General features: G+C 35.4%; 1 protein-coding gene across 3 annotated transcripts in view; it reads left to right on the top strand.

Annotated features, from left to right (window-relative positions):
- The window catches only part of parga (poly (ADP-ribose) glycohydrolase a), a 65,656-nt gene that overhangs the window by 20,794 nt on the left and 30,429 nt on the right, over positions 1-14,433 (top strand). For all 3 annotated transcript variants that reach the window (XM_041261112.1, XM_041261115.1, XM_041261114.1), the window contains 4 exons: positions 2,478-2,570; positions 5,065-5,219; positions 11,544-11,623; positions 12,154-12,214. In XM_041261112.1, coding sequence (XP_041117046.1) covers positions 2,478-2,570; positions 5,065-5,219; positions 11,544-11,623; positions 12,154-12,214 — 389 coding nt within the window. The remainder of the gene's footprint in view (positions 1-2,477; positions 2,571-5,064; positions 5,220-11,543; positions 11,624-12,153; positions 12,215-14,433) is intronic.

Here is a 14,433-nt window from a genome sequence, read left to right as displayed (position 1 = left end):
GTTCTGAATATATGGGAATTGTCCCATCAGAAAGACGCATTAATGTATGCAAAAGGAAATCTTCAAACACCAAGTTTGAAGAGCTACTTTTTTATTTATTTATTTATTTTTTTTAATACTTTTTGGAATGCCCTTCGTAACTGTCGTTTAGTACCTGGGACGCTGTGGTGGGAGTCTGCATGTCAACTTAGTTCAGGTTTTGCCAGAAGAGCATCCTAGAATGTATGCTGATAGCCAGGATGTTAAGGCATTCCACACATGCTCTTATCTATACGGTTAACGTTCACCCTTTTTGGGCATCCTTGTAAGTTTTGTTGAGTCATGGTTTTAGTTTTAATCTAGGAAACTGGGTTGTAGGTGGATGTTCCAAAGAAAGTCTATAGAAATATAGGCTAGGCCAGTATTGCAGTAGTTTTTCTAGAATGCTGCCTCCAATACAAACATTTTTAGATAATGAGTAGGGTCGTTTTGGTAGAGAAAATGTATTTGTTGTGGATACTTTATACAAATCTGTGGAGTCTACTATATTGTTAGTGAGAGCTGAGATGTAATCAGATCCCTTAGTCTACCCACTACTCAAAATTCTGCCTGCCCTTTGACGTAGTTACAGCAATAGAATAATGGATATACCCTGTTAAGACACTTTATTCCAGTCCTGCACATCGATTTTAACAATTTGTTTTATATTAGAGTGCAGAGATTACTTATGGGATCCTACCTTACTAGCCTGCCTGTAGAATAAAGCAAGACATTTATACAGTATGACTGCTCTGAGCAGGTGATGCTTGCATCATCTAAGCCAAACAGGGATAATGTGAATACAGTATCCATGGAAGGTTATATTACATAAACGCTTCAAGGTTTTAAACAATAAAGACACACGCTCAAATTCTTTTGAGTTTTGAGATTTAGGGCCAATGTACTATTTTAAACTGGAAAAGCTGATAAAGGGTTATTGAATCGAGGTTTTAGAAAAGAGCATTGAATGGAAAATGTAGAAGCTGTGGATCAGGTTAAAAAGTGTATAAAAGATGAAAGCAGGGTATCTGTCCGTGGCAATCTTGATCCGGTGTTTGCGTTCAGATTTATGGAGTGTAACCTCTCAAACATAGCCAGAGACCAGAGTCCGTCAACCTTGTCTAGTGTATTGAGAAATAAAAATCAGAAAAGAGTTGTAAATCTAAACTTTGCTCAGATGCAGGCTGCATCTTTAGCTTGATTACTTTGTCAGCTTGATGTGATGTATAGACCTGTTCCAAGTCATGCGCTGCGTGTTGGTTTAGTTGATTTGATGCACTGTCGAGGTTTGATTTAAAAACATCAGGGTTTGCTACCTCAGCTATATCCCATCCTAGCTGTCAGCTGCTGTCATTCATTATGCCCAATGGAACAGTTTATGATGTCAAGCAGGTCATTACTTATGACAGCGTTTAGTCAAGCCTCCTTTGCAGCAGTATAAATGTTCTTTGCTAAATTGCCAGTCAATGCTTTTTGCCCTGGAACACCGTGTCCTGTAGCTCACTCTTGGCCATTTGCATCTCTTCCTGGAATCCATTTAATCAGCCAACAAACCCAACAACCTTGATGAAATTGCCCAGTGATTGATTATCTTGATGTTTTACAGCCAATATCGCTGTAAAGTACTTGGAAAATCTCAACTACTGTATGATAAAATAACTGTGCATGTTTATTTTAAATCAGTCATGGTTGCTTAGTAAGAGAGTATTGTATGCTCTCGAGCATCTTAGGCCTTTACATAACCGTAGCCAGACTTTTAACATTGGTCCTATAAATCTATTTTACTTTAGTGGCATTTCTGTAAAATGTGTTTTACTGTACTGAAAAATTTCATATTAACATACCATACCATAGCAATTTAGTTTAAACCGCATCCTTTGTGTGCAAGCATCCCAGGGTGCTTTTATAATCATAAACAGTACAAAAAAGAGCTCCAAACTGCTACTGTAAATACAGTATAATCGTAAATCTCGAAAAACTACTCACTTCTAAATCTTTTGTAGTCATTTTTGTATTACTTTAGTATAAATACATGTTAATTTGGATTCATATGTTGTTTTTTTCTGACTTTATGTGAACAAAAACACACACATTTGCCCGTTTTCCCATTGGAAATAGTGATATTTTGAAATATCACTGTCCTGGTCACAAAAGCAAAGTTTGTGGGGAATAATAGCCATTTTCTATACTTTTGAGGCATAAGCAATTAGGAAATAACACTTACTACCCAGGAACAAAAAAAAAAAAAATTGTACACGGTGTAGTATGTGTCAATGGAAACAGGAAACATGGTTCTATTGGATTTTCATGGTGGCTGATGCAGTATTGCAAACAGATTTTAAACCACCAAAATGTTGTATTAATGTTCTGTGTGTTAAGGATTTGTGTTCAAAAATGTTTTTAAAAGATTTTTTAATGTTTTTTTTTTTTTTTTTTTTTTTTTTTAAATCTGCTTTTAGGTTCTTGGTTATGATGAAGTTGAACATCTGTTTGGATCTATTCTGCCTAAAATGGTGCAATTAGCTGTCAGACTGCCAAAGCTGTGCACCCAGGTAGGTCCAAAAGCTATGTGGCCATATCTGAAGCAGAGCCTCATTCAGCTAAGGCAGATTCATTTAATGTAGAATTTTAAAGGACAGTGCACATCCCTAGTCGGAAAAGACACATTAGGAAAAATGGACACACATCCATGGCTGATGGAAGGTATACAGCAACAAATCTGACAGTTGTTTTCCACCCCTGTGGATTTTTAATGTTTTCCCTGTGGAACAAGGGATTTAACCAGCTGGTCTCCTAGTGAGTTTACAGTAAATTATATTATAGTTTTAGTCAATTAATTTCTTATACAGCACCAGGTATGGGGGTACACTTATTTTGTTTTTTCAGTTTGTGAACTTTTCATCTAAATTATATATATATATATATTATATATATATATATATAATATATATATATATATATATATATATATATATAATTATTAAAGATCCCTGCCATCCATTCAGCAGGGTCAGTTAATTTTAAGAACTGACTGGGGGGAAAAGTCCTACAAAGGGAATGGCTAACTTCACTAAGAGATTTCCTGAATAAAGTGCCTGCATGAATCATTAGAATTACTCTTCAAAAAAAAGCCTTTTAGAGGCTTGTGTCAGTTTTTGTTTTGTTCCATTATTAAACTATAGGCAAATCAAATACTAATAATGTATTTAAAATATTGTTTGTTTGATCTGCTGTTAGGGTCTTGATTATGCTGAATTTGAACTTTTCTTAGGATCTATTTATTTATGTACAGATTGGCTTGAATGCAATTACTTGGAATTAAAGTATATTGTAGCCTGGGTGAAACGAACAAAGTTAGGATATTTTGATTGAGTACTTGTAGCTGTGTTCTATGATTTTCTCAATAAAGCTTTCTAATACATGTTTACTAAACCTGAACTGTTTCACTGCCACATTTAAAGTTTCAGTGATACATATAGATGTTGTGTAGGGGCCTTCATAAGGGTCCTTCACTGTCATACATGTACAATTTACTGTCCTGTCCTAACCGTGAATCCACCGAATGAAACAAATTTTCAGGGTGAATTAATTCTATTTTCTATCTACTGTGGAATTATGAGCCAGGGTTTGACATTTAATCCAAGTAAGGGGATGAGGAAGTAACAGCAAAAGAGATATGCTCTGAATCTATCTCAGTATGTGCTCTGTTCCCACCAAAGGCCAGAGGCTTGTATGGGTCAGAAGGATCTGCAGGACAATGAATATTAACTAGAAATCATTATAGAAATTGATGTCATCTTGGGTGTACAGTGTAAGTGTTAACAGCCACTCATTTGCATTATATTTTATTGCTAATTCAGCTGAGAATGTATTGAGGTTGTTAACAATAAGGACATTTTGGCCTCTGAGAAGACCCAATGTTGGTTCAATAAGACAGAAAATTGAGCAGCGACAATGAGATCAGTAGAAATGCCACCTCTCTTCCTCAGGGCTTATTGAAATCTATTGCCTGTTGCTGAGGAGCTGATGTAGAGAGTAATGATGTACTGATATTGGAGCTGGACTCTACTTCCGTTCCCCTACTTCATCTGATTGGAAAATTAACTGAGTGATTTGTGTATTGCTACGGTCAATGCTCCGCCTGGTCTTGTCTGGCTGATTTTATTTTTATTGAGAAAAATGACCATTCAGAATAAATTTGTGAAAAGCTCTTTACTCATTAATATTTGGCAGAGTTACTCATCCTTTTTCATATGTGTTAATTGGAAAGTTTTAAGTAAGGTTGTGATTTATTGATTACAGACTAAACCTTTTATCATCCTGTCCTGCACTAGCAGTAGTCTTCATGTTGGTACTAATAGTAAACAAATCATATTGTTAATTGAATAGCCTTTTTTTGTTTGTTTTTATTAGGAATCCCCTTGATGGGAACTTGTATGAATTTGCAAGTTCTGGAGCTGGTATACATGTATCCAGTAGCCTTACAGCAGATCTTTATTTAAAATTTTAAATGAATGTTGTGCTCTGGTTAGATAGTGAAATGATATGTGCACAGTGGATATAATGCACACCCTGTGTATAACACGCATAAATGAGCAGTCTTGGGTCTCTTTTAAAATATGCATATCTTGTATAAAAACATCTATACATCTATGGAACCTTTAATAGGTATGGATAAAAAAAATAAAAATAAAACTTGAGCATTTTGAAAATATTATGGAGCATTTTGCTGTACCATGCAAGGTAATATTACAACTTTTAAAGGAATATCGGCATAACCAATGTGCATGTGTTTAGTGCTGCAGCTCTATACCACCTGATTTGTTTTAATTTTATTTTTTCTTTTGTATTGATTAGTAATCTTCATTCCCTTAATCAAGGCCCTCAGCAGAGATAAATGGCCCTTGTGTTTAATGGTTCTGGCTGATTTAAGAATCCAGTAGTGGACCTAAATTACTCTCTGTAATTTGCTAAATGTTATTTTGCTTCCCTGTTTGGTAAATTGCTAAACCGACGATCTCTGCTTCCTTTATTTTGCCCTTTCAGCCGATACCGCTGCTTAAGATGAAGATGAATCGCTCCATCACATTGTCACAAGAACAAATAGCCTCCCTCCTGGCTAATGCCTTCTTCTGCACATTCCCACGCCGCAACGCCAGAAAATCTGAGTATTCAAATTATCCAGACATCAATTTCCACAGGTACAGTACTGTATGTTTTTCAAATGTCACTGATTGGAGTGAATGGGTAGAACCAAGATGTTTGTATTGCAAAAACTCTACAGATTCACCAAATGAATGGGCAACAGTTTCTGCTTTCGGAGAAATAGCTGAGGTGCACATATGAACATACATGTGTACACATGTACGTATTCCGCGCTTTAACGTTTATGTAGAACTGTTTGTTGCCTCGTGTTGAAACCTGCTTAGGATGTTGTTGTGCACAAGCTATTGACAGTATCAGAATCTGGCTGGGTATGGAGCGGTTCTGTCTGTCCAACTGTCTGTCTGTATGTCATGCTGAGGTTTTTACATGTATCGACAGACCTGCTTATTAAAATGTAATGAATCGTGCCGAGGACATTCTTTTGCAGAGGTTATTGTGAGGATTGAAATCAGGGGAATATGGAGCTAGTTGGCTGTCTGTCACCCCTGCATTTTTAAATCAGGTGTATACAGTGAATTTTGGTTAAGGTTATTTTACATTTTTATGATATGATACTGATTGCTCTAATGTGTTGTTGTGTAGTACAATGGGCTTCATGAGTTATTGTTAATTTCCCCAGTGACTTGCCACAGCCATTGACAATACACCACAATATTTTTTTTCTCTCCTCTCGCAACTCTAATTCAAGGGAAATTGAATCTAGAGATATTTTCCCAAAGCTCTTATGTAAAACAATGGTAAGTGAAAGGAATGGGCTAATGTTTTCATTTTAAATCATGTGCAAAAGGGACCTGTTATTATGCTGGACACCACACATCTTCCAGTGCACAGGGTTACAGATTTCTGTCAAAACTGGGTTTATGGTAAATCATTTAGTGAGCTATATTTGATATATTTATATTTAATTTTTTTACCTTAAAGATTGGGACAGCAAAATGACTCTTTTGGGATAAGGGTACTTATTTCTGATGTCATGGACATGTGCACGTCAATAGATTCATAGCTCTAATTAAGCATAGTTAAGTGTATGAGTAAGTAAGTGCCCAAGTCTGCATGTCCGTCAAATAAAGCTCTCGTAGTTTACTTTTTTCTTTTTTCTTTTAAGTTTTTCCAGCTCAAGAAAGCAAAGGGTAGTCCCTGATGTTTGACTAGATCTGCATTTTAGATAATGGGGGGGGGGCGGACTTTGGTTACCTGTGCACTCCATGAATCATCTTGTACAAGCATAAAAAGTTAGAAAATACATAAACGTTTTTATAAATCTGTGTTTATTGGGGAAGGGCCCCATTGTCAATTATACTACTGCTTTTATAAACCACACTACTGGTAATCCATCATAATCCATTTTCTCTTTGTTTTTGACCACTAGTTTGGATGATGCAATTTTAAGAAATAACAAAATATACAATACAATATATTGTTTTTATGGTTATGTGATTATATTATATTGCGAGGTGATTCATTCATTACTACCCATCTTAATTGATATTAACCTGATTAAAAACTGGGGAAAAGGAGGTCGTTAGTGTATTGCAGTTTGAATACCTCCAGTACATGTAAACGGTAGGTGTTTCATTTGTATAAACTTGTTAGTACAACTCCATTGTTCAGTTCAGAATGAACACGTTTTTCCCTGGCCCAACTTAATTTGCAAATCATTTCCATCATGCTGCCCAGTAATTGACTGACTGAATTTTCAGTTTTCAATTTTCAGATGGTTTATGTTAACACAACATGCTTTGACACACCAGGATTTGTCAGTTAGGCCACATGACATAATGTAACATTCTGCAAACTAATCAACTTGCACAGGTGCTGGTCTGCTGTCTGGTGGTAAAATGTAATTGTGTGTGTTTTTTTTTTCATATTCTTTCTCACTTTGGCAAAGGTACAGTTTTGTTCCTTTCTCATGTCTGTGGTGGTCACAACTAAATAAAAGATCAAATCCAGTCAGCCACATCGCAGGAGTTTATGTATACACTCTGTTTTGCCAACAGAAATGCCAGAAAAAAAAAATGTATGTGTTAATTTGATCCAGCATTATATTAATATGTTATGAGTAATGGTAACTATATGTAATGCAAGTAAAATCATCACAAAGCAGTGAATCACTAATAAAATCCACCGGATTTAGCATGCAGTTCAAGATGTCAAGATGTCAACAAAATGTGCCCTGATATTCCTGCGTAATAGTCTTATCAGAAATACTCTGTAAAATATTTATAACCAGTTCAGTTTTTTTTGTGTGTGTTTTTTTTTATTTTTTTTTATGGTGTACAGTAGGAATCATGTTAAAAATAGAATCAGGTTCTACAGGCTAAGCATAGCCAGATCAAGAATGTATAGGGGAATAGAGGTTTGTCTCTGTCATGTCACTAGACAAACTACATATAGTTCATCAGGCATAGCAGTTTATTTTATGCCCCACATAAAAAGCTTGGAAACGCACTGACAGAATGAGTGGCTGTCGTAATTAAAATGTCACACTGTGCAGTGGAATTAGACTGAAGAATCACTGTTTAAGAAGCAAAGTGGAGGTGGAGCCATTGCATATGGATAATATTAGGCTGATAATCAGCTGGTCCGTTATGATTTCTTCTTCTGTGCTATTTCCAAGTTTGGGTAGATAAATCTTCCTAGCCTTTTACACCATTGCAGCATGAACCAGGCTTTAGAGCTTGTCTGTAACTCACTGCTTGTAAAAAGTAATTGTCTTCCAGGTGGCTTCTATGAAGCAGTCAACAAATATTGTTTTCTGAAATAAATTACACATTTTTTTTTTGTATTTCTTTCAGCAACTAAGGTCAAGTGCAAGTGCATAAAGAAAATAGAAAAACACAAGATTTTCTAAAAGGCATCAATAAAATCCATTAGCAATCACTCTCTAAGATTCAAGTTTAATAAAGGATTCTGGCATCTCCATATGCCTTAATGTCGCCTCATTTCACAAGTTTATTATAGATTATAGATTATACACTTGTACTACACTTTTTTGTTTGTTTGTTTGTTTTTTAAACTTCAGGCTTATGCTTCCTAAAAGTTCTCTCCTATTAGTAATTGCATGGAAAGGTCAACTCAATTCCACATTTATTAGTTTCCAGTGCAGTTTTTCAAAGACCCTTTTGCAGATCATCAATACAATCTCAGTGGCACATTTACACTCAAATACACACATTAGCTTGAAATGTTTAGTGGGTGGTTGATTGGAGTCGCCCAGATATTATTTATAGTGGATAGGGCTAATATGAGAAGCAGTAATTGTATTGGATATATACAGGTACAGTAGTTCAGTAATCTTGTTGTATATCTTCAGTTTGATAGGATTCTATTTTATGCTTGGTAGAGGATCAGGGTGTCCCAAGTACATAACCATTTAATACTGCAGTTCAGTAAGGCTAGTTCAACTCTGAAAAGTAAGTGTAAGCAGCACCTTAAACTGATAAGAATCTTTAAAGCCAACTTACCAAGCTGGCACTGGGGTAGACTTGAAAGTGTAAACATAGTGTAAGAGAATCAAATGTACTGTCAAAATTTGTTTTATATATTATGGGTGGGCAACAATATGAACATTGTATATCGATGTCAGAGTCTTCCAAAACACAGAAATATATAATAACACAACTGCAATATGAAACTATTATATATATATATATATATATATATATATATATATATATATATATATATATATATATATATATATATATATCTACACACACACACACACACACATACACGTTAACAGATATTTGCATATGAAAAGCGATAGCTTACTTTAACTTAGTGGTGCTTTGCTTCACAATATCGGTGGAGAAAAACAAGGTTTTGTGATATTGTTTTACTATTCAATCTACAAACTAAAGACTTATAACCCTTGGAGATATTTTAGTGGCATTCATATTGTATTGACATCCATTCATGTTTGTTTTACATGTACTCTACTGTATGTAACTACTTATCTTCACAATTTGTAAGGACATTCTTCAGCACAATTTACTGAGATATAGGTTATAGCAATATACCTTTTTATAAATCTAGTCTTTTTTGGTCTTGATTCCACTATGGTGACAATCTGCAACTTGCATGAACTGTAGTATTCACTATTCATATAGTGAACCGCAGTACTAAGCACCGTTATCAAGGTTTTGCTGAATCATGGCACCAAACACTGCTACAGTGGATGCACAGGGTTGAGATATAATGTATTTTATAAGAAATAGCATTTCTGCTCATGAAATTGGTTTAAGGGATTTCTTTAGTATAACAAAGCTTCTAATGTGATTGTGCATCACTGTCTGCATCCAGTTGTGATTTTCCTAAAGGAAAAAGGGACTTGATTACCATTGATTCTGGAGCAGGACTTTGTCAGTAAGGAGGTCAGCAGTTCTCTGTCAGCATTTCATTCTGCTTCCATGCCAAATTCTGAGAAAAGAAAGATGCTCAGCTGGCATTTTGACATCGTGCATAAACATTCTTGGTTAGTATTAAAACCATGCAGTTAAGTGCACTTTAAAATTAGTCTAATTGAGGGAAAGAGACTGCTGAGTTTTGTTCCAGATTTATAGTTCCCGCTAATCAAATGAACATGTATCAATTGAATTAACAATTTGGCTCTGTACTGTCCTTGCTTTATGTGAGTTGCTTCAGTTTGTATGGTGCTGTTTTGGCAATCCGGTTGCTCAACCTTCTGTAAAGTGTTGGGGTAAATAACAAAGAATTAAAAAAAAAAAGTTACATGTAACTATTGTATTTACTAAAGTACTTTCTGAAGTATTCATTAATGTCAATTGGATCCTTGATGCTAACTAGAAAATATGTACAGCAAAAGATGTTACATTATATAGCATAAACTGCATGTCTGCGTCAATGTTTGGTTAAATGTAATGAATCACAGCTGTAACATGCATTTATTTATTTACGTGCTGCATTTAGATGGTTGCTTTTTATGTCTTTCTCTGGGAAAACCTAACAATCTTCCAAGTATAAAAAGAGTAATGTTTTATTTTGTTACTGGTACTGTCTTTTTTATAGTGTTTTGCAGAAACAGCCAGTAGAATACATCATCATGTTCTGTCTATATTCTAACTTTAGCAATGAAGAAATGATTGTTGTTTCTATGAATGTTCAGATAAATTAAATAATTAGCCAGTGATGCACTCTGCCAATTCCTTCTATTGTTTCATCAGGTTTGTTGTCAAAAAAAAAAAAAAGAGCAAAACAAATCTCATCTGTCAAGTTTTAATTCTCATTTCATTCTACGGAATGTGTTTTATGTTTGTGTCTCTTGGATTAGTATTGTCTCAGAAGCCTAGAAACAAAATGTAAAAAATCTGAGCTTTTTTGAAAAGGATATAATTTAACTACAGTATGCTCTTTCTACTGTGTAACCCATTCTGTACTAAAAAATTAATTGTCTGCTTTTGTTCAATGTTTTTGATACTAACTCTTCATCAAAAATAAACCTATGAAAAATGATACGGACAGCATGAATGCATACTATTGAAATTTGGTTTGTACAGATGCTATCAGCATGCAGTTCGTTGGGAGAGTGTGGTTCAGATCGTGCAACAGGGGTTTGGGTTAACAAGTCTACTTTGTGTCCAGGATATTTTCAACTTCTCCAAGGAGGTAGAAATGCCAACCTTTTGAATTCTGTTTGAGGGATGTTCCTTTATAATCCCCTTGGACCTGTAATGTGTTTCTTTACTAAAAAGCTTAAATATCCTAAAGGCGATCTTGTGTCAAAGGAGTGCGTAGCATAGCTGAACAGTACTTGGATTGGTTCCAGACGCTAAAAAAACAAAACAAAAAACAGTTGCCTGTAGGAATTGGCTTTAATAAATGAGGTAGGTTGCTTGAGTAGTGCATCAGGCTTCATTCAGTGATTCCTTTTGTTTTTTAAACATATATTAATATATGAGAATAGTCGTTTGTGAATCAGACGGAATAGAGCTGTCCAGCTACCTTGAAAATACTAACAGACCTAGGCAAGGTAAAAAAATAAAAATAAATGTCACTGTTATTTTTTAAAGAATGGGTCTCCACACAGCGCTAATGGTCCTCAAGGGAATGAAAGCTTTTTTCTCTTCTTTTTTAATTTTGCTTATGTGCAAGTGCTGTGTCGTGGGGCATGGTATCTGCATTTCGGTGAAAGGCCTCGGGCAATCCGTTTGTTACAATAAGGCACTTTTATAATAGAGAGTGCCACAGCTGTAAGTGAGGAGTAAACAAAAAGGGGAAGGGTAATTCATATCAAACTATGACAGCTTGACAATATATAAGCAGTAGTGACGCAGTTCTGCAGTATTTAATTCAAATATCAGGGTTAAATTCTAATCTAGTATTTTCCTTTGTTTCAGATTATTTGAAGGATCATCACCAAGGAAGATTGAAAAGCTCAAGACTCTTCTGTGCTATTTTAGAAGAGTCACAGAAAAAAGTAGGTACCTATATGGTTTTATTATTTTGGTAGTCACTTTAGTTACTCCTACCAAGATGGAATAAAGTGGTCAGCCATTCAGAGACATGATATTCACAAAAATGTATGTAAATGAAGGCACACATGTTGAGATGAACTAGGAAATGCAGTTTGTTTGTAGCAGTTTTACTTATGTTTGTTTAGATTTTTTTCTACAGTTTAATTTGAATGTGTAATTACCACCATGCCCATTAGGGAGTTATCAAGACAAGTTTGGATAAACAAAAAAATACTGTAATGAGTTAATCAGAGTAAAATAGTTTGTTTAAAAAAACAAATTTAGTGTTTAATATTGTTAAATATGTTTCACCACTTGATAAATGATTAATGAAATGTGCCATTATCTGAAACTATTTGAAAAGCATCAATATCCATATAGATAATACCACCCATGTAATAATATCACACTGTTTTATTTGGCAATGTGCAGTACAAATGCTATTTTGAGAGGATTTCAGTTTACATGTTCTCCTTTTTTTTTTTTTTTTTAGAACCTACAGGCCTGGTTACATTTACAAGGCAAAGTTTGTCCACCTTTCCAGATTGGCAAAAGTATTTATTTATTTATTTATTTTTATCTGTACAAATATATTTGTTATCTCACCAATACAACTTTAATTCCATTTGCGTAATATATCTGGAAAGAATATATTGAAAAATGTAGTAATCTTGATTTAATTGTAATTGATGTCATTGGTAGATTTACAGTGGCTCTCGAAAGTATTCACCCCCCTTGGACTTTCCCACATTTTATTGTGTTACAACATGGAATCAGTTACAAATACAAAACAGAAAATAACTGATTGCATAAGTATTCACCCCCTTGAGTCAGTGTTTGGTAGAGGCACCTTTGGCAGCAATTACAGCCAAGGGTCTATTTCACTGGACACTGCAATTTTTGCCCATTCTTCTTTACAAAATTCTCTTGCAGACTTCAGCAGGTTTTCTTCCTGGATTTCTCTGTACTTTGCTGCATCCATTTTGCCCTCTTATCTTCACAAGCTTTCCAGGCCCTGATGCAGAGAAGCATCCCCATAGCATGATGCTGCCACCACCATGCTTCATGGGAGTGATGGTGTTCTCAGGATGATGTGCGGTGTTAGGCTTGCGCCAAACATAGCGCATTGCGTTGAGGCCAAAAAGCTCTATAGCTCTAAGCGCTTGGTCTCCAACATGCCTTCTGGCAAACTCTAGTTGAGATTTGGTGTGAGTTTTTTTCAACAATGGCTTTCTTTTTGCCACTCTCCCATAAAGGCCAGTTTTGTGAAGCACCCGGGCTATTGTTGCCGTATGCACAGTGTTTCCCAGCTCAGTCGTGGAAGACTGTAACTCCTTTAGAGTTGCCATAGGCATCTTGGTGGCCTCACTGACTAGTGCCCTTCTCGCCCGGATACTCAGTTGTTGAGGACGGCCTGTACTAGACAGATTCACAGTTTTGCCATATTCTCTGCATTTCTTAATAATGGACTTTACAGTGCTATGGGGGATATTCAGTGCCTTGGAAATTTTCTTATATCCTACCCCTGATTGGTGCTTTTAAAGAACCTTATTCCGGATTTGCTTTGAATGCTTCTTCATCTTCATGATGTAGTTTTTGTTAGGAATTGTACTAACCAACTGTGGGACCTCCCAGAGACAGGTGCATTTAACCTGAAATCATGTGAAACACCTTAATTGCACAAAGGTGGACTCCATTCAACTAATTATGTGACTTCTAAAGACAATTGGTTGCAATTTAGCTTAGCTTATTTAGGTGTGTCATAGCAAAGAGGGTGAATACTTATACAATCAATTATTTTCTGTTTTATATTTGTAATTAATTTAGAACAATTTGTAGATTTTATTTTTCACTTTGACATTATGGACTGTTTTATGTTGATCAGTGACAAAAACTCCTAATTAAATCCATTTTGATTCCATGTTGTAACACAATAAAATGTGGAAAAGTCCAAGGGGGTGAATACTTTTGAGAGCCACTGTATTACAGACATCCCCCTTTTGAGTGTACATTTGCTTGTGAACAAAATAATAATTTAAAAACACATGGTTTAGGAGTTTTAGCTTCAAATAAGGTAAGATCTTGATTTTAGAACAGCAACAACATTTTACGCTTTCCCCAAATCTTACATATTGAACATTTGGATTTCCTATAACTTGACAAGTCCTTGTTTGTTATTTTCAAAATGAAGTGTCATGTATATGATGGCAATCAAAGCAAGCATCAAATAAACTGAGTAGATTACAAGAGATTGCTTTTATCAATCGGCCACTGCAAATTTTTCTAACTGTACCATAGTTAGTGGTTGATAAACAGAAGCCCGAACCCTGAAGGCATATAACTAAAGTTATTTTGAAGGCAGTCCAATTGAAAGGAGTGTGTGTGAGCGAGAGGCAGAGAGCTGACATGGCATTCTGTTACCCAGTGGCAGGCTGAGTGCAGAACAAGATTGATTTTGAGAGTTGCAAATGGGGGAAACAACCCTGCTTGAATCTGCAGAATGACCTGCAGGCAAATGTAGTATAAAGAGCAGGCTTTTAAAAGTAATCCAATGCTGAAAGCAGTACAGCATGAAAAAAAGAAGTTAAACTATAACAGGGATGGAGACAGAACTCCCATTGCATGACAGTTTGAACTATTCCAGATTTTACTAGGAGCGTTAGGCACTGTATAAAGATAATAATAGCTTGGTTGTGTGTAATATTCACGTTCTAACTTACAATAGCTCAAACTGGCAGGAATCGTATATGATGCCCCTAATTATAGGCTAGTT

The sequence above is a fragment of the Polyodon spathula genome, chromosome 10, assembly GCF_017654505.1.
Source record: "Polyodon spathula isolate WHYD16114869_AA chromosome 10, ASM1765450v1, whole genome shotgun sequence".
Lineage (NCBI taxonomy): Eukaryota > Metazoa > Chordata > Actinopteri > Acipenseriformes > Polyodontidae > Polyodon > Polyodon spathula.
The sequence above is the reverse complement of the archived record's forward strand: the minus strand, read 5'-3'. Positions and strand labels throughout refer to the sequence as shown.